The 25827-nt window shown below is 40.0% G+C and overlaps 2 protein-coding genes across 5 annotated transcripts in view; one reads left to right on the forward strand and one right to left on the reverse strand.

Moving 5' to 3' along the window:
- Positions 1-3971, reverse strand: part of MAMDC2 (MAM domain containing 2) — a 400592-nt gene extending 396621 nt beyond the window's left edge. For both annotated transcript variants that reach the window (XM_058695733.1, XM_058695734.1), the window contains exon 1: positions 3855-3971. The gene's annotated coding sequence lies outside the window, so the exon portion shown is untranslated. The remainder of the gene's footprint in view (positions 1-3854) is intronic.
- Positions 3972-4014: 43 nt separating this feature from the next.
- The window catches only part of PTAR1 (protein prenyltransferase alpha subunit repeat containing 1), a 50844-nt gene continuing 29031 nt past the window's right edge, over positions 4015-25827 (forward strand). For 2 of the 3 annotated variants that reach the window (XM_058695740.1, XM_058695742.1), the window contains exons 1-3: positions 4015-4241; positions 13058-13227; positions 23516-23582. In XM_058695740.1, coding sequence (XP_058551723.1) covers positions 4156-4241; positions 13058-13227; positions 23516-23582 — 323 coding nt within the window. In that variant the 5' untranslated portion in view covers positions 4015-4155. Of the gene's footprint in view, positions 4242-4593; positions 4635-13057; positions 13228-23515; positions 23583-25827 lie in introns of those variants that run through there. The other variant, XM_058695741.1, reaches the window with a different exon arrangement.

Consider the following 25827-nt stretch of genomic DNA (forward strand, 5'->3'; position numbering starts at 1 on the left):
TCATACTTCATTATCCATGAAATTTTCTTTGGGGAAAATAAACCCACACCCCAAGGCAAAGGGTATACCAAAACTCTCCTCAGTTTAATGCACATGCCATTTAAAATTCATTTATTGGGGCACCTGGGTGGCTCAGTCAGGTGAGTGACCAACTCTTGATTTTGGCTCAGGTCATGGTCCCAGGGTCATGAGATCAGGCATTGTGTTGAGGTCTGCACTGAGCATGGAGCCTGCTTAAGGTTCTGTCTCTCTCTCTCTCTCTCTCTCTCTCTCTCTCTCTCTCTCTCTCTCTCTCCCCCCTCTGTCTCTCCCTCCCTCTGCCCTTCCCCTGCTCATATGTGCACTCTCTAAAAAAGAAAAAAATCATTTACTAATTTCTTTTCTTTTTCCCGAAGTGGTATTTAATAAAAACTTCAAAAATGATTATCACTCCTGTTGGCCTCTTTTAAGAATTCATTAGCCTGGGTGGCGCAGTCGGTTGAGCGTCCGACTTCAGCCAGGTCACGATCTCGCGGTCCGTGAGTTCGAGCCCCGCGTCGGGCTCTGGGCTGATGGCTCGGAGCCTGGAGCCTGTTTCCGATTCTGTGTCTCCCTCTCTCTCTGTCCCTCCCCCGTTCATGCTCTGTCTCTCTCTGTCCCAAAAATAAATAAAAAACATTAAAAAAAAAGAAAAAAAAAAGAAAAAAAAAAGAATTCATTAAAAGACATTGATATTGAAGCTTTCTGACTAGCATCCTTATTTCCCTTCTATTTCTTTGCCAGTAAATTCTTGGATTTTAGGTTAATACGATGGTGATACGGCTGAGGTTTGGCACACTGTAATTACATAGTTACTTACAATGGTAATATTATAAGGAATCATTTAAAATTGAACATTTACTTTTTCTTAATGGTGGGAAGAAGTTTGCTTTTGTAATAACGGCACATGGCAAGAACATGTTTAGTACTATTTACACTCTATCTTGTGTAACGTTACCATGGGAAATGGAGTCCAACCCAAATAAATAAATAAACAACACATCATAGTGTTAGAAATAGAATAATAGAGTGAAGACTGAAAGAGATTATAAGTTTCTTTACAGCACTTCACGAAAGAAATTACTAGGCTCATCATTAAAATCACCTTGTTTTCTTTCCTTCCAAGGCCCTTAATACGTACATTAGGTTTTTCATCATAGAAAATCTGGAACATCCAGAAGAATATAAAGAATGTACATAGGTCTTAATTATCTCAAGTAATTCCATCATATAGTGATAACCACTGTTAACATTTCAGTTTATAAACTCCCAGTCTATTATATGTATGTATATGTGATTACATTGATATTACATACTATTTGTTTTACATATACATCATTAGCATCGTCTTGTATGCTGTTTTGGTATTTCTTTTTGTCATTATGTATCTACCTTTTCCCCATTATCAAATAGTCTTCTAAAATAATGAAAAGCATGATTTTGGGGGGGGGGGTGGACTGTCAAAATAATATTCACAGATATGTGAACAACTAGAGGTCACTTAAAAATCAATATCTCTAAGAAAATTAATATGCATACGAGATAGTTGACTAATATTTTTATTAACATAAACTTCTAAAATTCTTCTTAAATTATAAATATTATACTTTGTTCTTTGAGTTACTTAGTAAAATTCTCCTATAAATATATCTCCCACTAAGAGTTTGGTATATACTCTTTTAGTTTTAATGTGCTTTTAAATGACGAATAGTATTTGATCTTATAGATTTACTATAATTTACTCAATTCCCAGTGTTGGGCATTTAAGGTATTTACAATATTTCATTATTAGCAGTAAATATATTTTGCAGATCCCTGAATGTAAATCTTTGACAAAAGATTTCAACAAATCTTTTCAACAAATCATGCTAAATTTATCACATCCTCTCCTTAGATACATATCATTATAAAGTCTCATAAATTTAAATTCTTAACTTCTTTGAATTTATTTCTTTATATGCAAAATTAGAGGGCTAGATTACAGTTCTAATATGCTCCAATTCTAAAAAATTTGAGTTCTAAACATAAATCCAAAATTGGGTGAAACAATTTGTGAATTCTTAGAAGAAACATGAGACATATAATTCATGCCTTTCAAATGAGTTCATGCCTTTCAAAGAAGGTGTGTGTGTACCTAGGTGTGTGTTTGTGGGAGGGCGTAAATAGAAAAACAGAAAAATTAATTATCTTTCTGGAATATCAATTTTACTTCGGGATCTAAGGACAAAGTTTGTGGTTTTTTTCCTGTTAAATATATTAGAGTGAAAAATTTAAATCTCATTTTTTTTTTTAATGTTTTATTTTGGAGAGACCCAGAGATTGTGGGGGCGGGGGCGGGGGTCGGGGAAGGCAGAAAGGGGTGGGACAGAGAGAACCCCAAGCAGCCTCGGCACCGTCAGGGCAGAGCCGGATGTGGGGTTTGAACTCATCAATCATGAGATCATGACCCGACCGGAAACCAAGAGTTGGAGGCTTAACCGACTGAGCCACCCAGTGCCCCCAAATCCCACTGATTTTTAAGATAAAAATGGAAGTCTCTGAAAAAAAAAATGTTTGTATTTTTGGGAAGTCAGGATTTATTTTCCATCTTTTGTTAGGAAAGGATGCAAGTCTTTAAGTGAAGACGAAGAAGGCTTGCCAGTTGTAACACGAACCATTTGAGGATTGGTATCACATTCTTAAAGAGTAACTAGGATATCTGAAGTAATCCTTGGCCTTAGAATCTAAACACACATTCACTCCCGTCATTGCCTCATTTGGGAACCTGTCAAGAGGTTAAGGATTGTTTCCTTTTACTCAAATGTCCCACCTGGCTTTTATACAATTTTATGAACCTTCTAATTCATTTCTTTTAAAACCAGAAGGCCGGTGTCCAGACAGCAGGTCTAACTAACCTTTACAAACATACCCACAGGGAATAGCATCCGCTGGATATATAGTTTGTTTATATTTCTCACTCACTAATTTGGCAACAAATGTATGGTTTCTACTTTCACAATCATCAATCCTACTTCAAATGTGCCACATTGTTTCACAGTAAACAGACTATGAGCTTGATTTTAAAAAGTTTTTTTTTTAAAGATACGGATCTCAAGCAAGGATTAAGTAAAAATAAGTGAACCAAAGGCACCCAGATTTTTCTACCACAGAAGGGTGAAGGGAAATCTGACCTGTGAAAATTATGGCATTTCAAAATCTAAATGAAGTAGAAAGCTAGGTTTTCTTAAAAAATTTTTTGTAGCAGGGTTAATGGCTATGAAGCGCAAACTTCGTCAGGATCTTGGTTTTCTAACTCCCAAACTGACACACAACGTTCAAAGCACGCCAAATGATGTACAAAATGAAGTACACTCAAAGCAGAAAATCTAAAACATATTTCTGTATGTCCACACCCTATATCCAGGTGGCAATTAACTTTCCTTTTTCCTCTTTTAATGGATTAATTAAACTTTTCTTAATTCAGTTTTTGAAAATGGCTGCTCGGAGGGCGAAATTGGCACGCGGGTACAAAACAAGGTCACCAACACGGTCCAATTGGGGCTCACTCAGCCACCAGCGTCTGCGGACCGCCTCGTCCCTCCAGTTGGGAAAATAAAGCGAAGAGGCTCTCAAACACTCGGGGACTAACAGCTCCAGAGGACCGGCGCTCTGCGTTAAACTTTCCTCCAGAAGCTCCCGGGGGCTGGTTCCCAGAGCAGTTGACAGTGGGTGGCCCGGGCGGCGTCGGGGGTGGGGTTCAGACCGACTCTGGCTCCGGAAGGTTGACTTTAGCAAGACTCCTCCCTCCTCGGCCCTGAGTGGACTACAAATTAACATAAAACGTGTAAAACATTGACCTCAAGTAACTCTGCAGCATCTTCCGGGACACTTGGAAACTCGGGTACCAACAAAAGTCGGGGACCAACCAGGCGGCCTCAGCCCCAGTGGGCGGCTGGCGCCACGCCCCGGCCTCCGGCGGCGTGACCCGGAAGTGCTCGGCGGCGGCGGCGGCGGCGGCGGCTGCGGCGGCGGCCGCGACTGCGGCGGGGGCGGGAGCGCGGCCAAACCGGCGCACACGCGCGCGCTCCTCGCGGAACTCCCGCCGGCCGTCCGGCGCTCTCCCGGAGGCGCGCCCGAGCCGCCGCGGCCGCCACCAACATGGCCGAGACGAGCGAGGAGGTGGCGGTGCTGGTGCAGCGGGTAGTGAAGGACATCACCAACGCCTTCAGGAGGAATCCGCACATGTGAGTCGGGCGCCGGCGGCGCCGCCGCCTCGGTCGCCCCCGGGGGTCTTCGGGGGCGGGCAGGGGCGGAGCCGAGCCGCGAGCTGATATCTAAGGGGCAGGTCCCGGCCCGCGCGCCCCTCGCCGGAGGGGACCGAGCGAGGTCGGGGCCAGAGTGTTGGCGGCCGCCGCAGGGCCCGCTTGCGGCTACCGGAACGCGGTCGCGGGCGAGTCCCTAGAAGTGACCTCGGAAAATCAACGGAGCGACTTTTTTCGCCCTCCTTTCCACCCCTTCCTTAGGAGTTCTTGCAACTCGAAGGACTTCACCCGTGTGTCCACATCCTGCATCCGCGGAAGGTACACGGGCACACACAATGTGGCTCTGTAGATGCTTTGTAAATACAACTCTTTGAGGTTCGTCCCGGACCCATGGTGGGGGGGGGGCAGTGTCACCGATCGTCTTATTTTCAGTGGACCAGAAAACCCTCAGCTTCCTAGCCAAAGGTAGTTTGAGGCTGCTTTTGACTTTCGCCTCACTTGTCCCAAGGTTGTGGAAGGACTCGGATGAAACATCCTGCTTTGAAGGTGATCAGGGCATTTTCAGGAGTGTAGCTTCGGTAGGTGTCGGATGGGTCTGGTGTAAAGTGGATGAAAACTTGACACTTTGTAGCGTTAGCTGATTCATAGTTACAGGGAACATAGTCACTCTGTTCTTATCCTGACACTGCTGCCCTCTTTAAGTAGGACACCACAGGGCTGACACACGTATTGTTCCCTCCTTCCTTTTCATGGTACTTGGAGTACTCTGGGAAGATACTAGAAGACACTGTATTCTTTCTGACACTTCTGCTTTCATGTAACGAGCGAAAAAGGAAGCTAATAAAAGAAATGTCTACAGTATACAGAAGAGTCGGGAGAAGCAAGAGTGTTTAATTACCACCCTTCTCTCGTTGCCCCCTCCCCTACCAAAAGAAAGAGTCATGGAATCCAGTTTTATATTACTGTATTTTCACTTTTTCTAATTGTGGGGTTTTTCTTTTAATATTTTGTTTATTTTATTTCTTTTAAGTTTATTTATTTTGAGAGAGACAGAGAGAGCGCACATACGCATGAGTTGGGGAGGGGCAGAGAGAGGGTGAGAGAGAGAGAACCCACAGCAGGCTCCACACTGTCAGCGCAGAGGCTAGTCCGGGACTGGAACCTATGAACCATGAGATCGTGACCTGAGCTGAAACCAAGAGTTGGATGCTTAACCCACTGAGCCACCCAGGCTCCCCTAATAATTTATTTTTTAAACTGGGACACATGAATACTTACTCTTTTTAAGCCTTTTAAGCCCGACACCCTTAAGCTTTTCTGCCTAAAGAAGGTAGCCGACCTACATCTAAATGATGCTTCTAGAAATTAAGAAGCCCTCAGATGTCTTGCTCCCTTGTGGCATACAATTGGAGACCGTAACAGCGCCTCATTAAAAACAAAAGGCTGCTGGCCTCAGAACGCACCTGCTGCCTCTGACAGCGTCCACTTCCTTTCCCCTTGTGACTGCTGCCTTTTTTTGAGGGAGTGTTGGGAATGATCTCCTGGCAGTCACCATAGTGGGTCCTGGGTCTTCTGAAGAATGCTTTGATGCCTTGTATATCAGTCTTTCAGTCCCTTTTCGTGAATGAGAGCTTGGGTGTAAATAAGAGACAACCTCAAAAAAAAAAAAAAAAGTTGGATAAGTGAAGGGCCTCTTTTCTCATCAATGATGTTGTTTTTCTTGAAGAAATTGTAGCAGAGATTAGAAAGAAGTCTAACAAGTACAGTAGTTTCTCTTCTCTGTGGTAGATTTAAAAAGCACATCGGTGTTTTATATTTGAAGAAACTGAGATTGAGCGTTCACTGGCTTGGTGGGTTGAGACAGTGCAGTTTGGAGCACATCTCCGTTCTTCTGGGTCCTATTTACTGAAACTCATTAAGGACTTTGATGCCCCCAATCTTATTTTTAATGGTGAAATCTCATTAATACGCTTTCTATCAGTGCCAGATTTAATATTATCAATAAACACTTAGGTCATTCAAGATTTAATAGTTTGAAATAAGTTGAGCATTGAAATAACTTGAAATGATGATACATAGTATAGGCCTGAAGAATTGAAATAACTCATTGCTTAATATTAATCCTCAGCTATTTTTTAGTATATGTTTCCTACACTAATGATATTTTCAGTAGTATTACTGTGCAGATTCTTTCAGAATGTTTGATTTGGATTTTTCAAAATTGCCTGTACTTCTTCCCGTAATCTATCCCTCTCACTTCCAGAATAAACAGGCTGTATTTCTGGTTAAGGGGGGGGGGGGGGGGGGAAAGGCATTGTTTATCTTGAAAGTTAGTACCTAACTATATTTTTCCGTATTACCAAGAAAAGTTTTTCTCTTTACTTTCTGTTTTCTTTTTTCTTCAAACACAAGATAGTTTGTAATTTTATTCGACAACATCCACTCCATTAAACATACTGACTTTGTTTCTGTAAGAATGCTTCCCAGGAGGAGTCGAACATGCATTGGTTAAGATGTAGATTTTGTTACAGTTGGATGTGGATAGGTTACCTACCCCCTGTTAACCTCAGTTTCCTCTTGATTTGGTGAGGTTGATGAGAACACAGGAAAATCACCTCACGCTGTGTCTGGCCCTTATCTGCCACTTGGTAGATACTAGATTTAACCTGAATTTCCGTATTCCTCAGAAAACTGTACTGGCCAACTGAATGATGAATGTGAGGTACTTCATAAACTGAAAAATACCATAGAAATGTTATTTGTATGGTTGACTCTTAGAGAATACCACTGGAAAACAGCTGAAGGCTTGACCCAGGGACTAACAATAGTTTAATGTATAGACCTTTGCTAACGTGGAAGACATGTTTATGGCGTAATTAGGGTCATGTCAAAGGTTTATTATCTACTGAGTTATTTTTTTTTATTAATATTTAAAATATTTATTGAACTCTCACTGTTTATGAGATGCTGTAGGTAGTATCCTCATGGTATAGATAGGAAGAAGTATAAAATATAGTTCTCATACTCAAGGCACAGAAATATCTATGATGGTGGAATTGCCCTGTTTCTGTGCTGTCCAGTGTGGTAGTCACTAGCCATGTGTAACTATAAAATGTTTCAAATGTGGCTAATGTGCATGAGGAACTGAATTTTAAATGGTATTTAATGTTGTTTGACTTACCCATGGGTCGTATGTGCCCAGTGGCCACTGTATTGCACAATGTAGCTCTAGATAGAGACGAAGACCCACCTGCGTGAATAGTAAATTAGGATTTACGGCAGAGCAGTTAGTGGTAAAGGCTGGGCTAGCAGCATGGGGAGCAAGTGCTGTGTGAGTGTATTAGACATAGAAGGAAGGCTTCGTATGTCTAGGCCAAGGGCCTTAGGGGAGGTGGGCTTTGAGCTGAACTTTGAAGGCTGGCAGGATTTATAGTTTCAGAGAGGGAGCCACCTCCACATGGAACTAGAAATTAACCTGAAGCAGCAAGATGTGATAGAAAAGATACGGTAGAGTCAAATTATGGAAGTCCTTGACTTAATTTCTTGCATTCCATGTATGCATTCAGCAAAAGAGCACCTGTATTTCACAGATAGAATTCTAGCTCCTGGGTGTGCAGGTCTAGGAGTGGGGTGAAGGTTGGTGAACATATCACACATGGTCCTTAGCCCAGTGGAACAAACCACACAGATTATGGGAAGAGCCTGAAAGAAGTATATTTGAAAGAATAATAACAGAGGGGACTAATTTATATTTGAAGCTCAAGATAGTTCTTTTGAGGAAATAGCAATTAAATTGAGACATGAGGGATAGATAAGAGCTGGGTCAGGGAAAATACACTGCATCGGCAGTGGAGAGGCCCCAGTGGAAATTTTTGAGTAATGGAGTAGTAAGGAAAGGCAAATCTGTAAGTTGAGCTGAAGAGTAGGAAACCACAATCCTAATTGTCTTTTTACACTTGATTTTTTATGTGTTTCTTTAAATAATAGTATAGTTGTAAAAGTTTGAATTTGAATCTTGGCTTGTCAGTTAGTACCTGGGTAGACTTAGACAAGACTGTTTATAAAGAAGGGTTAAAATTTCCGCATTATGAGATTATTGTATGAAACAAATGAAATAGTTTATGTAAAACCAAACACAGAGCAGTACACATAATGAACACTCAATAAACAATAACAACTTATGTAGCTGTTTTAAAAATAAGTCCAGTAAGTGATATGTGAAATTAGTACTCTTTAGAATTGAGAAAGCCTATGAAGTTTCTGAAACATCTTGATTTAATCAATGGTAGTTTTAATTGTCTATATGAAAGGGTTAGATATTTCACTAATTCTCCTATTAGTCATTTAGGAAGGATTTCCAGGGTAAAGAAATAACAAAATGACTATTAGATTAAGAAGATTTGTACCGTTTCCAGAATCCTTGGGCTTGTTTTCTGTGTGGTCGCTCCATGTTACAGGATCAGTTTAGTATTTGGGGACCGTTCTTCCCACCTAAAAGGGAAACTGGGTGATACTACTTTTGAAAATAATATGTGGGCCTACTCTAATTGAGGGTGTTTCTAAAAAGTGCAGACAAGAGAAGCTGTCCAAACATCAGGAACAAAGTCAGTGTCCGTGTTATATGAACCTTGAACTTCATCTGGAAGCCAGTGGATCCCCATTGTGAAGTGAAGCACTTAGAAAGCTGTACCATGCTGTGGATGATCTTTTCAAGTAAATATGTTGGTACATTCCATTTTGCTCTTTTTTTGGAGCAGCCTTCGAAGGTAACCTAAAAAGTGAGCTTCGTGGTATCTCTTTAGTATTAGAACTTTTTCACCATTCCAAACCTTTATGTCTTTAAAAATCCTATGACGTTGGTTACACAGGTGTTGAGTGTGCTTGTTAAACACCAGGAATCTAAATTGCCAGAAACCTGAAAAAGACTGGAATTTGGTGGTGGTGAAAGAGTCAGAGATTTCTCTTATAACATTATTTCACAAAGAAGTAACTGGAGTTGTATTTAATATTTATAGCACATTCATTGCAACCATTTATATTAATATATAAAAATCAATTCTGTAGGAAAATGTTTAATGTGAACTGTTGTTTTTAAAGAGGATTATAGGAGAGTATGCCCACTATAATCCCACTTCTGTGAAACATTTAGAAAAAAAATGCATTCCCAAACAGTAGTGTAGAGGGATGACAAGACTTTTAGTTTATTTTTTGCCCCTGAGTTTTCTAACTTTTCTTGAGTACGAAATTAGAATTTAAATAGCCAGAAATCTTCCCAGAAATCTGGAAGGAATTAATCTAAATTCTGCTTGCTTTCACTGATGTTTTTATCATTAACATCATGGGTTCTGGGCTAACTATTAAGAGATCCAGATTTTTAACTTAGCATTAGCCATGTGACCTTGGGTGATCATCTTAACCTCAGTGGACCTCAGTTTCCTTGTCTGATAAAATGAGACACTGGGGGAATGAGGTCCCTTCCAATTTTAAAATGATTCTGGAATCCTATTCCAAATTGTCTGAAAAAAAAAAGTGGACTATGACCTCAGGGACTCAGCATAGAAGAAGTCTGAAGTCAAACACACTGTTACTTGGAAGCTTACTGACCTACCTATCTTTCTAAAGTACATGTTATATTTTTAGAAAGCAGCAAAGCACTGTATTTTAGGGTCGAATAATGACAAAGGCTTAACTTTTTTGCTTCAGCTTCCCATCTGTTAATCGAGTAACTTTTCTCTTTGGCCTCAGGCTCTACTGAATTAAAGATAATACGCTTCATCTTTGCCTGTCACTTTATAGCTTACCACATACTTTACCTTGTGTTTGCTTTTCCTAGCAGGCGTTGTTATTCCTGTATTGCAGATGAGGGAACTGATGACCAGTGACTTGCCACATTCACATTGGACTGTTAGAGGTGGACCAGAGGGTAGCGAGAACCCTGGACCTTGGAAGATCGAGTGCTTTTGCTACCTCTCTTTTAATGTTCGCTCCCCCGATGTAGCCATTTTCATTCTCCTTACATGAGAATAAGTGTCAGGTTTCTCAGTCAGAATTTGAAAGCTGAATGAGACCTAGCAGTCCATTTCCCTTAGAGATGTAATGCAATTCCACCATTTTACAAATGAGGAAAAGTGAGGTCGGTAGAGGCCAAATGAAAACTAGGACTTAGGCCCTCTGCATTGGAAGGAAATCAGGGACACCTGAGTGGCTCAGTCGGTTGAGTGTCTGACTTTGGCTCTGGTCATGATCTCGGGGTTTGTGAGTTCGAGCCCCGCGTCTTTGGGCTCTGTGCTGAACAGCTCAGAGCCTGGAGCCTGCTTCGGGTTCTGGGTCTCTCCATCTCTCGGCCCCTCCCCTGCTCATGTTCTGCCTCTCTCTGTCTCTCAAAAATAAATCAAGGTCAAAAAATTTTTTTTAAAAAGAAGGAAATCAGATATAATGTTCTTTTGGAGAGTCAAGAAGTGATATTCTTTGAAAACGATTGATTTGAATGTTATTCCTCAAGTTCACAATAACCGGCCTTTCGGCGGCAGTTACTGCGCATCTGCAGTATCAGGGCATTCTTGTTTTTAAAAATTATTTCCTGGGAGAATGGTACCCAACTAAAGAAGTGTGTTTTTTTATTTGTGCAAATGGCTCTGTCCTTTCATTTAGGTACCGGATTATTAATTGGGCATTTTACTTTTGGAATAAATAATGAGCAAGGCAGGTTTTTACATGGCGAATTTACCCCCCCCCCCCCAGATGTACCCAGAATATAGGATTCTTTTATTCCTGTTACTCTGGCATTTGTACTGTTGACTTCTGCAGTTCTTCGAAGTGTTGTAAGTGGTTATTAGATCTCAGAGATCAGACTTCCTTAAAATAATGATGGTGAGTTTATTTTGTTTTACTGTAATTCTAGTTTAATTTTTAAATGTTCTACTTTATATAGTAAAACCTGAAAACCAGAAAATGCCGGAGATTCAGCCATGTATTAGGGATAGCTCTGGATGTGGCTAGTTATCCTAATAGCGGATTAGGTAGATTTTACATTAACCAAACACAAATGCAAAAACATTTTTGAATACTGGATGAGGAGCTCAGGTGTGCTCTCAGCATTGCTTTAGTTCTTCTCACAGCACTTTCTTTATACCACTGGAGTGGCACAGTGGTAGCATTTTATTATAGATATTGATACCATTTCCATCAAAACTGTCAGCACTATGAAGTCTGGGTCCACCTTGTTTTATTCATTTTTGCATTGTCAGAACCTAACACAGTACCCAGTATCAGAAAATGTTTAAATAGTTCCGACGTAGTATATCAGCACACTTCTGAATCAACTGGACCAGTGGTCAGGACAAAAAAAGCCTTAGGTCTCAAAATCTACCTTAAGTTAAATCACCTTGAAAGAATGGTTAGTAACTTAACCCGTAGAGTACCCTTGTTTATTGATGTATCCCTCTGTCCTTAAGGAAGCTACTTTCTACTGAAAGTAGCGTACCTCTGCGCTCTGCTCTCCAGTTTAGAGTTTCCAGGAAGGATTTTATTTTAGTTCCATAGCCTCCCGCCAGTTTAACAAAAAAAGAGGGCTTTTCTTATAACCTGTAATTGAACATGTTTCCCCCTCTTGCATCTGTCATACTACTCTGTTCTTGGTCGGGGAATCCCAGGGACATAATAGATAATGTCATACATAAGCTCTGAAAACCAGTTTTCTATTTTTTTAATGTAGCCAGTTATCATAACTTGTTTATAGTTGAAAGGCATGTGCAGGTTTTGCAAAACCATTTTTATGCTTGCTGGTTCGTTTCCTATGTAAGTCAGTGGCTGTACATTCTGTTTATTAAATCTCCACCTCAAATGTAAATTTTCAACTAAGTTGAAGTGGTTTGAAAGAAGATGCCACCTTAAATGCAAATGATCAGTTCTAAAATGTATTTTCTGTTTCAGCAACATTTATCAGTGTGTGTTTATTTTTTTGTTTATTAATAACGTATAAAAGATCATAAGAAGAGGCCCACAGTCTCACTGACAAGATAACGTCTTTTGATAATTTGTTTCTGCTCATACATTATTAGGCGACCCACAAGTACATTTGTTGACATTTTTAAAAAATAGAAATGATACATTCAAATGATTAGGAAATTTAAACTGTATTAAAATAAAATTATTTGTCCCCAAATTTCTTGGGATTCTTCTTCTAAAAAAAAAAAAAAAAAAAAAAAAAAAAAAAATATATATATATATATATATATATATATATATATATATATATATATATATATATATAGAAGGCTTTGTGCCATACACTGTTGGGCATTTTGCTCTTCTTCTGGTTTCACAGATCTTGGCATCCTTTCCAAACCAGTGTATGCCAGTCTGCCTCATTTTTGTACATCTCTACCACATGGATAAGCCACATTCTTCTGTCTTATGTTGACACAATTTAGATTGTTTGCAATTGTGTTGCAATGTTGCAATAAACATCCCATTGATATACTTTGGCCTAGGATAACTTCTGAGCAGTGGAATCACTGGGTTGAGTATGTGCAGTTTAAAATTTTGAAAGACGTTTTCATATTTCCATCCAAAGATTAGACCAGTTTTCATTTCTGTCGATGGGGAGTCAGCATACTAATTTTCCTGTACTATAGTCTGTATTAAAAAACTTTTTTTTTAGTGTCTACTAATCCAGCAAGTGAGCTAAATACTATTTTTAAGAGAGGGAAATATGTTGCTTTTCTTTTTAATACTCTGGAGGATTTGAAAAGCTAGCAGTCTTATCTTTAATTCTTCTTTATGTTTTACATATTCAGAGATGAGATTGGTCTGATCCCATGTCCTGAAGCAAGGTATAACCGGAGTCCCATAGTCCTGGTAGAAAACAAACTTGGTGTGGAAAGCTGGTGTGTCAAGTTCCTCCTACCGTATGTCCACAACAAGCTCCTTTTGTACAGAACAAGAAAGCAATGGCTAAACAAAGATGGTAAGTATGAACTCTGTCCTCTTCTTTTGTTTTTTAGAAACAGCATGGAATACCCGGCGAAGAACCCTTTTTGGGTGTTGGCATTCCTAGATTTTGGTTCTGGCTCTTTCCTTCACTGCCTGGGCAGCAGCTTAACCTCTCTGTCAAATGAGGAGTTTGGACCCATCAGTAGTTTTCAAATTTTGCGTCGAAAGTGCTACAGGACTCTGGGCCACCTACTGCAACCTGGGCAGTAAATCAGAGGAGTTCCGACTTTACCTGTTTATACATCAGGCCTCTTTGTAAAATTTTATTTGAAGAAAACATCCTGTGGCTAAAGAAGTTTGAAAAGTACTAAGGAAGACTCTAGTACAAGCTCAGGTTCTCGGGTGGTAATCCTTTAGTAACTCTGTAAGCACTAGAACTCATTTTGGTGGCAGACCAAATGAGATAACGGAGGTGTGTTGGTGGTAGTTATACTGTGAACCAGCTCAGTGATTTACGGAGGCGCTCTTGTGCTTTGAATCCCATTTGAGCTTCGGCCCTCTGTATCCTGTCCTTTGCTGATAGAAGCAAAAGAAAACGGTCCCAGAATTCACTTCTTTTGCTCCTCTGACACAGTTCTTTGCTGCATGGGACACTCTCTGTTCATCCTGCCTGGTCTCTTTTCCTAGCTTTCCCCCATATGTGACATTAAGCCTCCATGTGCACAAATCCCCTTTACTTTTTAGGTTTAAAAAAAAAAAAAAGAGTCATCCAAGACTGTGTTCTCGACTGTTTTTATGAAGCTGCCCCTTTCTGTATAGAGTGGTACCTTCCCCTTTCCAATACAGCAGTACCTTCAGAAGTGCTCAATACGCCTGGAGGCTAATTTTGAATAAGAACTTTGTTTCCTGGAGAATTTTAATTACCAGCTTGGTAGCCATTACCATGAGCCTACTCATACCAGAGGCTGTTCTAAGTACTGTGGGGATAAAGAGGTGAGTAATACATGTTCCCTTTACGCAAGAAGCTTACAGTCAGGTGAAAAACAGCCTCCTTGTGGAATGTTGCCAAAGGTATGACATACTGATTTCCTTGTATTCCTCTCAGCCTCATCCTTAAAGGACTGTCCCAATAGCCCTTTTCCCTGTTTAGACCAATAGAAAAGGAATCTGATTTGAAGATTTAATGTGAAATAGTTTGAGTTTTCTTGTGTTGATTCAACTAGTCCTCTGATACATTTTTCTTACTTTTAAGGCTCTGCCTAAGTTTATGGCATAGTTGAGGTTTGTGGCATAAGCGTAATGGTCTGAGTTTAGGCATAAATTGAAAGGTAAGGGTATTTATCAGTTGTTGGGCCCTATTTCATTCTGCCTTCCATCGCCCTAAGTAGATGGATAGCATGGTTATGAAACCTGTGGTAGCTTTCAGTAACATTAAGGTACAGAATAACACCATGTGAATCCATCCGGTTATTTTTTGCCAAACACAGCTGTATTGTGTATGTTCTGACAAACAAAAATGTATAATCGAGCCAGTACATAGCTAGCTTGGGGAGAGGGGAGACAGAATGATGCTCGTGTGGCGGAGAAGAAGCAGTCTGAATTTTGAAATGCCAAAGGCTTCTGTTAATGTTGTTTCAGATCATTAGTTTTTGCCAATTCATGTGTGCTGGCCCAGCCTGCCGTCTCCCTGGAGCCTTCCAGGTCCTTCTCTCCGTCTCCCTGTGTCTTGTCTCTCAGATACTATTGTACTACGGGCTTTGCCACATCTCCTCATGAAGTGAGGAAAGGTCCAAGAGGACCCAGGCAGAATCAAATGGTTAAGCTCATCACACGAATAGCTAGCGTCTAACCTTCGAATTCTGGTGCCACTGTGCATGAGGACAGAACCAACATGACATTATCCTCACTCAGATCCTCATGGAAACAGTTTTGAATTTCATTTTTTGGTGGGTGGTGACAGCATAGTGTAGTGTGGTATCACACAGTACTCAGGTTGTATATTGTGTTAAGAATAAAAATATGGAAGTGAGTTTCTGATAGGACAGGAAAAGATACCTGGTAATGCTGACTACCAGAGAATTCTACCAAACTTGTCAACTGAAGCAGTTACTACACAAAGGTGAGTCTTGCTTAAAAAAAAAAAAAAAAAAAGTAAAAAATACTAGGAAAAATCAGTTATTTCGTGAAAATGCTGTACCTTTAAAACTGTTTTTGTAGAAAACATACATAAAAAGCACCAAGTGAAGAAAGCTGAAAGAATTTCAGAAATGTCAGTATCTGTGTGAGTGATCAAGCCCAGATCCTAGGCATCACTGGGGAATGTATTCTGCAACTGGAGGTGACCTTTATTCTTGGGATAAATTTTTTCTTTTTAACCAAACTGAATTCATGTTCTCATTCTTGTGCTGAATTCCTTAAATGTTTGCAAAGCACCTGTACTGGTTAGAGTTCTCTGAAGAAACCACCAGAATATGTTATATATAGAGATTAATTATGACAAATTAGCTGATAGGATTATGGAGGCTGAGAAGTCCCGCAGTCTGCTTTCTTCAAGCCGGACACCCAGGAAAGCCAGTGGTAAAATTTAGTTTGAGTCAGAAGACCTCAGATCCAGGGGAGCCAGTGGTTTTAAATGCCAGTCCAAAGGCCAGAGGAGATTCGGTGATGTTCCAGCTCAAGCAGACAGGAAGCAAAAAGACAGGACACTAAATACCCCTGAACAGATTGTATGATGCTCACCCACATTGGAAAGGGCAGTCTACTTGATGGAGCCTACCGATTTAAATGCTAAACACCCTCACAGACGCTCAGAAATAATGTTTAAGAGCATTTAACGTGGGCACCCTGTAGCCAGTCGGTTTAACATTAACACCAGAATGAGCCATCACAGCCTCCCTGTTAATTACTTAGTGCCGGTTTTTAAAAGTCTGCTGCAGTAGTAGCCATATTTGGTCTGGGAATGGAACGATACTGTAATTCTGATTTTTGAGAAATCTGTGACAGAAACAAAAAGGAAGAGAGAAGTCCCGGCGTTGTGACCGAGTGGAGCTCAGTCCTGCAGTGTGTGTCCAAGGGTGCCCATCCGTCATTTTCCTGTGCTGCTCCCTCTTTCTCACGGCCTCTACCCAGAGCCACACTCTCTCTTCAACAGCCGTCTTCCGTTCTTCGTGTCTGTCTTCTCGTCTGGACAGATGTAATTATCTCATAGCTGGTCTACCCTGTGTTCAGTCCCTTCTTCTATAATCCATGTTCATGACGCCACTAGCCAGTTGTTTCAAACCATACTTCCCAGCAGCACTTCTTAGAGACACGGTTTGAGGGATGCTTGTCTGAAGTACAGATCTGTGCATCTTCTTTCATGGCACCTACGGGTGCCAAGGTGGAGTTCAAACTCCGTGGTGTGGTGTTCAAGGGCATTCACAATCTGTCCCCAGCCTCCATCCCCTGCCTTTTTCCTCTGCTTTACATCCAGCATCGGAGGGTGTAGGTTTGCAGCCCCCAGGCTGAGGCCAGCCCGCAGATAGATTTTGTTTCCACCTATAGGATGTTTTTTTCAACTATTTTTCATCTGTTGGATAAACGTTTAAATTCAAGATGAACTTTTAAAGTTAAGATAGAAATCTGGATTTGTTTTCACTTGAAAAAGCAGGTACATAAGTTTCTGCACAGCAACAATTGGCCGGGGCTCATAGCCTCTGCTTTCTCGTGACTGACTCAGCCTGTTCCAGTTTGCTGCAGCCTCCTCCTGTCCATCAGACACGGAGGCAGAGTGTCGACTGCTCCTTATCATCAGGTTTGCTTTGCTCTTTTTTTTGACATTCACTCAAACCCTAGAAGCATTAGAATTTGCAGCCATTTGACATACCTTCCAGCCACAACAGACACTGTTCCATTCTCGGACTCTGCTGTGCACCATTGCCTTATTTCCATGCCTTTGCTGAGGCCAGCTCATGTCTTATGTTGTCACCGTTGTTGTGGTGCGAACACACACCCACACACAGCACACACTTGTGAAGGCTGTTTGACTGCTCCAGGACGTGGTAATTACTTCTGTGCACTCCCCTGGGGGTCTTTATTCGGACTGCTTGCATAGTAGCACTTATCACACTTCATTGTCGTTGATTATTTAAAAACATTTTCCCCAGGTAGATTGTGAGTTTGTAAGAAAGAGGGATTATGGCTTGTCTGTCTTTATATACTCAACACCATTGTGTGTTCAACAGACATTTGTCAAATAAGTAACAAGAGTTTGGTAAGCGAGAGGTTTTAGCTCAGTCTGGCTATCGATTCACTGATTGTATTCTGTAATAACAGAGCCTTTCTGGTGTTTACCACATAGCTTTATCTCAAGTGTCTCTTCTTGTAGTAACCTGAAGGTATTTTGGAGGAAGAGATTAGCCCACCTAGTTGGCCTTGGATTTATTTCTAGATGCATGAAAACATATCTCTGTCGGAGACAGTTGTCCATTGCAGCGACCATTCCCAGGTGACTCCTGGCTTGGGGCCATTTCTGGAATGCCATTGTGACAGAAAGAATATTGATTTTTCTCTGACTTTTCTGTAGCATCCCTTTGTCCTCTCCTTGTCACAGTTGAAATTTAGCTATTTTTCTGTGTATAGTATGTCCCGATTCATTTTCTCCTTGTGTTGTGATGTGATGTTGAGTTAGACATGTATCAGAGTGTGTGTAACAAAGGAACATTCATTTGCTCATATATGTTCTGGTATTTGGAGAGAGATCTTGGGTGATTTCAAGAGACCATGGGGATATCAGTAGTTCACATCTGCTGGGTAACAAAGAATATGGTATATGGGGCACCTGGGTGGCCCAGTTGGTTGGATGTCTGACTATGGCTCAGGTCATGATCCCAGGTTCGTGGGATCAAGCTCCACATTGGAGCTCAGCATGGAGCCTGCTTAAGATTCTCTCCCCTTCTGCCTGTCTCCTCCTCCTCCTCTTTCCTCTTCCTTCTCTCTCTCTTTAAAATTAAAAAAAAAAAAAAAAAAAGAATACGGTATATAGTTGATGAAATGTAGAAGTAAAATAGTTCCTGTTAACTATTGATTATACATGTTTATCTTTAAATCTTGGTTTAGTCCTGACTTGAAGGGGACAAAGTATTGTAGACAGTGTGCTCGATTAAGAAAGAGCATCTGCTTTGCAGGAAAACATCTGTATTTAGACTCCATTTGTCAGCATGCTGAAGTCACTTGGCAGTGACTTTAGGCAGATTATTTAACCTCTTCCTATTTCCTCACCAAAAAAAGGGAATTGTAAAAGGTGTCAGAGGGTGTTGAGAGGATTGCCTGAGCCAGTGTGTATAAAGCAGCCAGCACAGTGCCTGGCCTGTAGTAGGCTCTCAAGAAACATGAGTTTCCTTTCTCTGGTTTATCCAGAACCAGAGGGGAAGAAGAACGGAAATATACATGTAATTCAGGAATGATTCTTTAATTATGTCCAATATTTCTAAGCTGGTTACTTCTCCTTCTTTGACCCTTTCCCATTTCTGACATTTTACTTCACTCTTAACCTCTTGGATCTAACTGGAATACTTCCTGACGGAGGTCCTATCTGAACTTGAGTCTTGAGTCTGGAGGAGTTGGCAGTGTGTCACAGAGGAGGGGAAAAGGGCTTGTGGCTCTTGCGTGTCACCAGGCACCACTGATGGTTGAGGCTGTTGACCGGAGATTTTTACAAGTTGAGAAATCACCTTCTGTTGAGCAGTCACCGCTGAGACAGCTTGGGAGATTGTTTTCCTCCCTCTGGTGGCATCCAGTCCCACTATAGTTTGTGGAACTGGGCTAGGAGATACAGGCTTTGAAACCGGAATTATCATTGAGTGCTTACTGCGTGTCAGGTACTGTCCTAACACTTCGTGAGTGTGAATCGTTTAACACCCCATGAGGTAGTACTGTTAAGAGCTCCATTTTACATACGAGGAGGAGGACACAGAGGCTCAGACAGATTAAGTGACCCAGTAAGTGGTAGGGCTGGGCTGTGAGTCCAGTAGCTGCTGTTGCCTTGCTAGGGCGAGCCCCTTTCCTAGAGGAAGCCTGACTCTGATTAGCTCTCCTTTCCACACAGCCACAAAATGAAAAGCGGCAACTTACATATGTTCTATGTTTACTGGCTTCTGCCTTGTGCTGCTGTATAGAAGTATCTCTGTAATGGAGGATGAACTTGTCTTCAATTATGAGTGTGGAAGGAGAGCTGTGTTAAAGTGTAGTTGACTCTTCAGCAGTGCAGGGATTAGGGGCAGTGGAGTCACCCCGCCTAGTACATCGGAAATCTGCATATAACTTTTGACTCCCCAAAGACTTAACTAGTAATAGTCTACTGTTGACCGGAAGCCTTAGTGATAACATAAACAGTCAACATGTATTTTGTGTGTTATGTGTTTAATATACCATATTCTTACAATAAAGTAAGCTGGAGAAAAGAAAATGTTAACAAAATCATAAGGAAGAGAACATACACATTTACCGTGCTGTACTGTATTTATCAAAAAATATTGGCATATAAATAGACCTGTGTGGTACAAACCTGTGTTGTTCAAGGGTCAGCTGTACAAATAAATGGTGACTACTGTTGGTCACACACATTTTAATGCCAAAAGGGAAAGCCAAAAGACTAAGTACCAGTTTACCTAGGTAGTATAATGGATTTTGAAAAATGGTAGACTTGAAATTTTGGAATCTTGTCCCATCATGCACAAGCATTTCCATATAGCTACTTAACAATTGGATTTTTTTTAATAAGTTTTATAAGTTTAGAAATTTAGGTAGTTTCACTGTAAGAACTCATTTCTGATTTCTTTGATTAGTTGATGTTGAAAGTATTCATTTCTTGGGTGGTAAGTAGTAATGCTGTTCCATTGAACAAGTATTTGGTTTGGTTGAACACTCACTGTGTATCAAGTAACTGTGGAGAAATGGGATGAATCTCATTGGCTCACAACAGAGATTGATGTTCTCATCATCCTTATTTCACAGGTAAGGAGACGGAAGGTCGAAGATACTAAGTTATATTGGCAATTAAGTGGAGAAGCTGGGATTCAAACCCAGGCGGTATGGCTGTAAGGCCTTACCACTCCTCTGTGCTGGGGGTAGACATGGTACTTCTTTTGATGGGGCCATACTTTTCTCATCTTTGTTGAGTGAAGGAGTAATCTGAAGGTGTTATTAGACAGGACCTTCCTCCAAGAAAATTTACAGTCTCATCAAGAAGAGATTATTTATACAATATTGGTAACAAAGTAAGATAACACACAGAACATAGAAATAAAAGATTACTGGGATTCTCTATCTCCCTTTCTCTGTGCCCCTTCCCCACTCTCAAAAATAAACTTTTTTTTTTTTTTCCAAAAAAAGGAAGATTGTGTCTAGGTAAATAGGTCAGGAGAGACTTTAAGAGTAAAATTTTGTTTTGTTTTGATATTTAGATATAGGAGGACATTTCTGGCAGAGAAGAGCAGGCTGGTAAATCTGAATTGTCCAGAGAGGGCAGGCAGATAGGAGGTGTGTTTAGAGAATGGAGGGGTTTACTTCAGGTGGAGTGTAACACAGGAAGGGCAAGTAGTACAAGGGCAAGCTGACAAGGAGATTGTGGGTTCTTGTTTCTGACCAGGTTCTAGTTTTCTGGTACATTTCCCCAGCAGTCTCCTGGCGAGCACCCTGTGTGAACAACCATGCCTCTTTATCCTCGCTCATACTGGTTTTCCGGTCTGCAGTGCTCGTTACCACTTTATTCACTTATAGCCTTCCCTGGGTACTCCAGTAAGAATTACTTTCAACTGCTTTGGTGGTCCCCAAAATATGGTATGTGTTTCTGCTTCGTAATCATTTCCTTTTGTCTTCTGTAATTGTATGTTCTCTCCAACTAAAGGGTAGCCTTCTAAAAGGCAAGATCAGGTCTTACTTATCATTATATCCCTTCTGTTAGTCCTGAGGGCCCACTTTAATATATGCACATTATCAATATTTGGAATATTTGTGGAATTAATCAAATAATAGTATAGAAAGTTACAGCTGTTTTTCTTGGTAAATATTAAATTAGTGCCAAAAGCTTCTAAAGGTAAAAGAATAGAGATTAATGAGATTATTCTCTTTTTTTCAAGTTTATTTATGTACTTAGCACACACGTGAGCAGGGTAGGGGCAAAGAGAGAGGGAAAGAGAGACTCCCAAGCAGGCCTGGCAGTGTCAGTGTGGAGCCTGATGCAGGGCTCGAACCCATGAACGGTGAGATCATGACCTAAGCTGAAATCAAGAGTCAGATGCTTAACTGACTGAGCCACCCAGGCACCACATAGTATTCTTTATAGACGTAATTGTGTTTATGCATATAATGACTTGTCATGAAGATAGAGGACAAAAAATGTATGCTAATGATACCTTTTGTTTCTTATTTACTGAATGTCATAGTAATGAAATCATAGTCTCACAAAAAATGTTAATTTTTTAAGATGCTTGAGAATGAAGTAATTTTTTTGTTCATATAGAATATTTTTTTTTATTTATTTATAACTTTTAGGTCATGCCATTATTTTTTTTAAGTTTATTTTTTTGACAGAGAGAGAGAGAGAGAGAGAGAGAGCGAGCATGAGTGGGGGAGGAGCAGAGAGAGGGAGACACAGAATCCAAAGCAGGCTCCAGGCTCTGAGCCGTCAGCACAGAGCCCCACGTGGGGCTTGAACTCATGGACCGCGAGATCATGACCCGAGCTGAATTCAGACACTCAACCGACTGAGCCACCCAGGCACCCCTGTTCATTTAGAATATTTTTAAATGCCTATAGAAATACATTTGTACATGTTCTTTTGTGTCCCAATTATTTATTATAGACGCATATTTTAATTGCAGTATAATTGAGTTATTAAAGACAAGTCAGATGCTGACTTTGCCACATACTGACTGGGTGTCCAGAGGCAAATTATTTAAACTTATATCAGTTTCCCTATCTATGAAGCAGAATAAGAATATCTTGAACCATAATCCTGAGAACTCAATGAAATCATGTAAATAAAAGAGTTACTATGGTGCCTGGTATACACTATTGCTAAAAAATTATAATTATTTTTATTATTTTGCTTTACTTAGTGTTTAATATGAGCTTGGTAGAGGTTATCTTAATTTCATGTCTCTGCATTGATCATCTTAATCCTAAACTTCTCTTTTCAGTTTTAATAAAAGGAAGACAATACGTCTAAATATATTAATGATTTTGTTCTATTAAACAAGCTTTTGGAGCTTATTTGAATATATGCGAGTTCTGTCAATATCATGATCACTACATAGCTAATGAATATGAATGGGCTGTTAAAAAATGAAAATAGAAAATACCAAACAAAAATGAAAAAAATGTTTATATTAATAATTGTAAATTAAAGTTGTAAGATAAAACAGAAACAGAATAATTTTGTATCTGCTACATTTATTTTTTAAATACAGTTACCTCAGTTAGAGTTACAGGGACATAAGTACACACTTGTTATTCTTGGCAATGTGAATAGATACAATTCATTTGAAGGACAGTTTGGAAATGCTTAGTAGGAGCCATACTGGTATTTACATTGTTTGACCTAGTAGTTCAACTCCTGGAAATATGTCCTAAGAAAATAAGCTAGGAGACAAAAAGTGTGTTTATAGTAATGTTAACTATAATATTAAAAGCAAACAGGAAACAACCTAAGATAAAGATAAATGATAGTATATTACACTAAGAGCTTCTTATGCAGCTGTTAAAAATGCATACTGTAGCAGTATTGGAGAATGCATATGAAATAATACTGAATGAAGAAAGAGAACAAAATTGTGCATTTGTCATTGCTATGACTATGTAAAAATGTGTATGACAAAAGATAATCTTTGCAAAGGAATGTGAATGAATTGTGTTAAATGATCATGAGTAGGTTTTTTTCCCCTTTTGAAAAATTGCACATAGTCAACTACTGAAATATTTGTGGAATTAAAAGAATAATGGTATAGAAATCATATTTCTTTTCCTTGGTCAGTATTACATTAGTGCCAAAAACTACTATAAGAATGAGGAGATTAATTTGCATATTCTTTGTAGGTACGTTGTATTGTGAAGTTGTTTGTCAGCTTTTAAAAGATTGTTACATTTATCATAAAGTAGAAAAAAATCTTGAGGATATCTTCATACTTCCGGCAGCTTAGAGCAAGGTGTTTACCATTCAAATTACTATGACATGGCATATACATAAGGATAACAGGAGACACAAATATACGGGGCCTTAAAAGAAAGAGAAGCCACGCCTCAAAGGGTAGGACTCTTTTTAATGTGACTTCTCTTTATTTTAGAACTGATAGATGTCACATGCACCCTGCTGCTTCTAAACCCAGACTTCACCACTGCATGGAACGTAAGGTATGTCTTTCTCACCAGTGATCAAATGAACTTGTCCAAATTTCTGAAGACCTCTAAGCCCCATGAGTTGTTAGCTTTTTGAAAAATGAAATATAAACCATGTATCTATTGCATTTTATGCTTATGCCTTCTACCTGTTCTTTATATCACCTCCATGGACAGTTCTGACTTAAACTTGGCTCCTCCTTGTATGTTTTTGTCTTTGCTCCATAAACTTTCCTGTCTGAAATATAAATTATCATGTTGAATTAGAGTATGCCATTGGATACATGCTTTTATTTTCCTTCCTTTTTAGAAGAGTAGATGCAACCAGTGTAATTGGTTGGTTTGTAAGACATTGGTTATGTATTTGTGAAGTACAGTGGGAAGTATGTAGGATGAGGATTCAAGGCCATGACCTTTTAGTCTCTGTTTAGTTACTAATATTGTGACCTCTATGGGCAGATCACTTCACGTCTCTGGCACTTGGGATTTGGGGAAGGGATCACGTACATTGATTAGTATCTTAGTTCTTTCATCTGGTTATTTTAGCTTTAAACACAAAATACTTTATGGAAATATCGAAGTGCAGACCAGGTTCCTGTTTTGTTTTTTTTTTTCACTGAAATTTTTCAGTTACATAATATGTATGGTTTTTTAAAAAATGGTGGTCTCTTTGACTGATACAAATTCTCTTAGAGGAAAGCAGGATACAAGTTAAAGATAAAAGTGAAGTCCTGTTGAACATTGTGAATACATTTTAAATTTTCCCATAGGAGAGACCATAGATTATAGCTCTTTATCTTTAAAGATGACTTAAACAATTTATTTAATCTTCTGGGTAAGCAGGGTTACATTCTGAGTTAGTGTTCTACAATACCTAGTTTTGTATGTGTCACTGATTTTTTAAAATTTAGTTAACTTCTATTTGTCTTTTTAAATTGTTGAATAATTAATATTCAGGTATTTAGAGTAAGGAGTAAGAAAAGTATAGAATGAGATACAGGCTTTAAAATTTACATAATCTTAGAATTCTGATTTTCTTTTCTAGAAAGCACCACAATGCTTTGTTTATGAGTGGCTACTATATTAAAGGGACATACTATAACTTTACTCGTTACCTCATTTAATCCACACAATAGTTGACAACATTTGTTGATTTATCAAGTATTTATTGATCGCTGTATGCTAAGTTCTCGGCACTGGGACTAGAACCACGAACAAAATAAACAAAACCCTGTCCTTGTGGAATTTTTATTCTAATAGGGGAAGAAAGGAAATAAAGACATTTACTAAATAAAATATACGTTAGATCAAATGGTGGTTAAATCCTGCGGTGAAACAGTGGGACGGGAAAGGGGAAGGCCAGGAGGAGGATGGGAATACTAGTATTGCAGTTTTAAGTAGGGGGCAGCAAAGACTGCCATGAAGATGGGGATCAATCTGTGAGTTCTGGGGTATGAGCATTCCAAGAAGAGGGAACAGCAGCAAGTGGGAAAGCTGGCGGTGGTGCCCAAAGTGCTCCTTGGTGCACTGAGACAGCAAGGCAGCCCGCGCGGCTGGCACAGCGGGAATGAGGGAGAGAGTAATAGGAGAGGAGGCCGGAGTGTAAGGGAGCCGATCTCACGGGGCTTTTGTAGATCTTCCTAAGCTGTGGTAGGAACTTGGACTCTTACTCAGGGGGAGATAGAAAGTCCTGGAAGCTGAAGAGGGACAGTATCTCACTTTAGAAACTAGCTCCTGTGGAAAGTAGACTATAGGAGTGCACGGGGGTGGTTGGGAACTTAGGCAGTGGTTGCGGTAAAAGATGAGATGCGGTTAGGTGAGAGATGCTGTGATTGGAGGTAGAATTTAGAAATGGAAAAGGTGAGATTCTCACTGTATTTTATTGAACTGTATAAGCTTTGTATTTAATAAACCAATTTTAAAGACACAGATGATGAATTCGATGCGGGAAAGAGAAAGAAGGTCAAGCTTGTGTCTGGTTTTTGGCTTGAGGAATGGAAAGGATGGAGTTGCCCTTTACTGAAATGGGGCTGCCTGGAGGAGGAGCGGATCCAGGTGGGGTTGCTGGGTGGAAGTGAGGAGTTCAGCGTGGGACACATTAGATTTGTGTCCTTGTACTTGTGTATGAATCTGAAGTTCAGGCAGGAGTTCGAAGCCAGATGTAAATATGGGAGTCACTAGAAAATGGGTGGTGGTATTTAAGGCCCTGAGACTGTTTGAGGCACCCAAAGGAGTGGGTGTGGGTAGAGGAAAGAACCGG

The sequence above is a fragment of the Neofelis nebulosa genome, chromosome 12 (assembly GCF_028018385.1).
Source record: "Neofelis nebulosa isolate mNeoNeb1 chromosome 12, mNeoNeb1.pri, whole genome shotgun sequence".
Classification (NCBI taxonomy): Eukaryota; Metazoa; Chordata; class Mammalia; order Carnivora; family Felidae; genus Neofelis; species Neofelis nebulosa.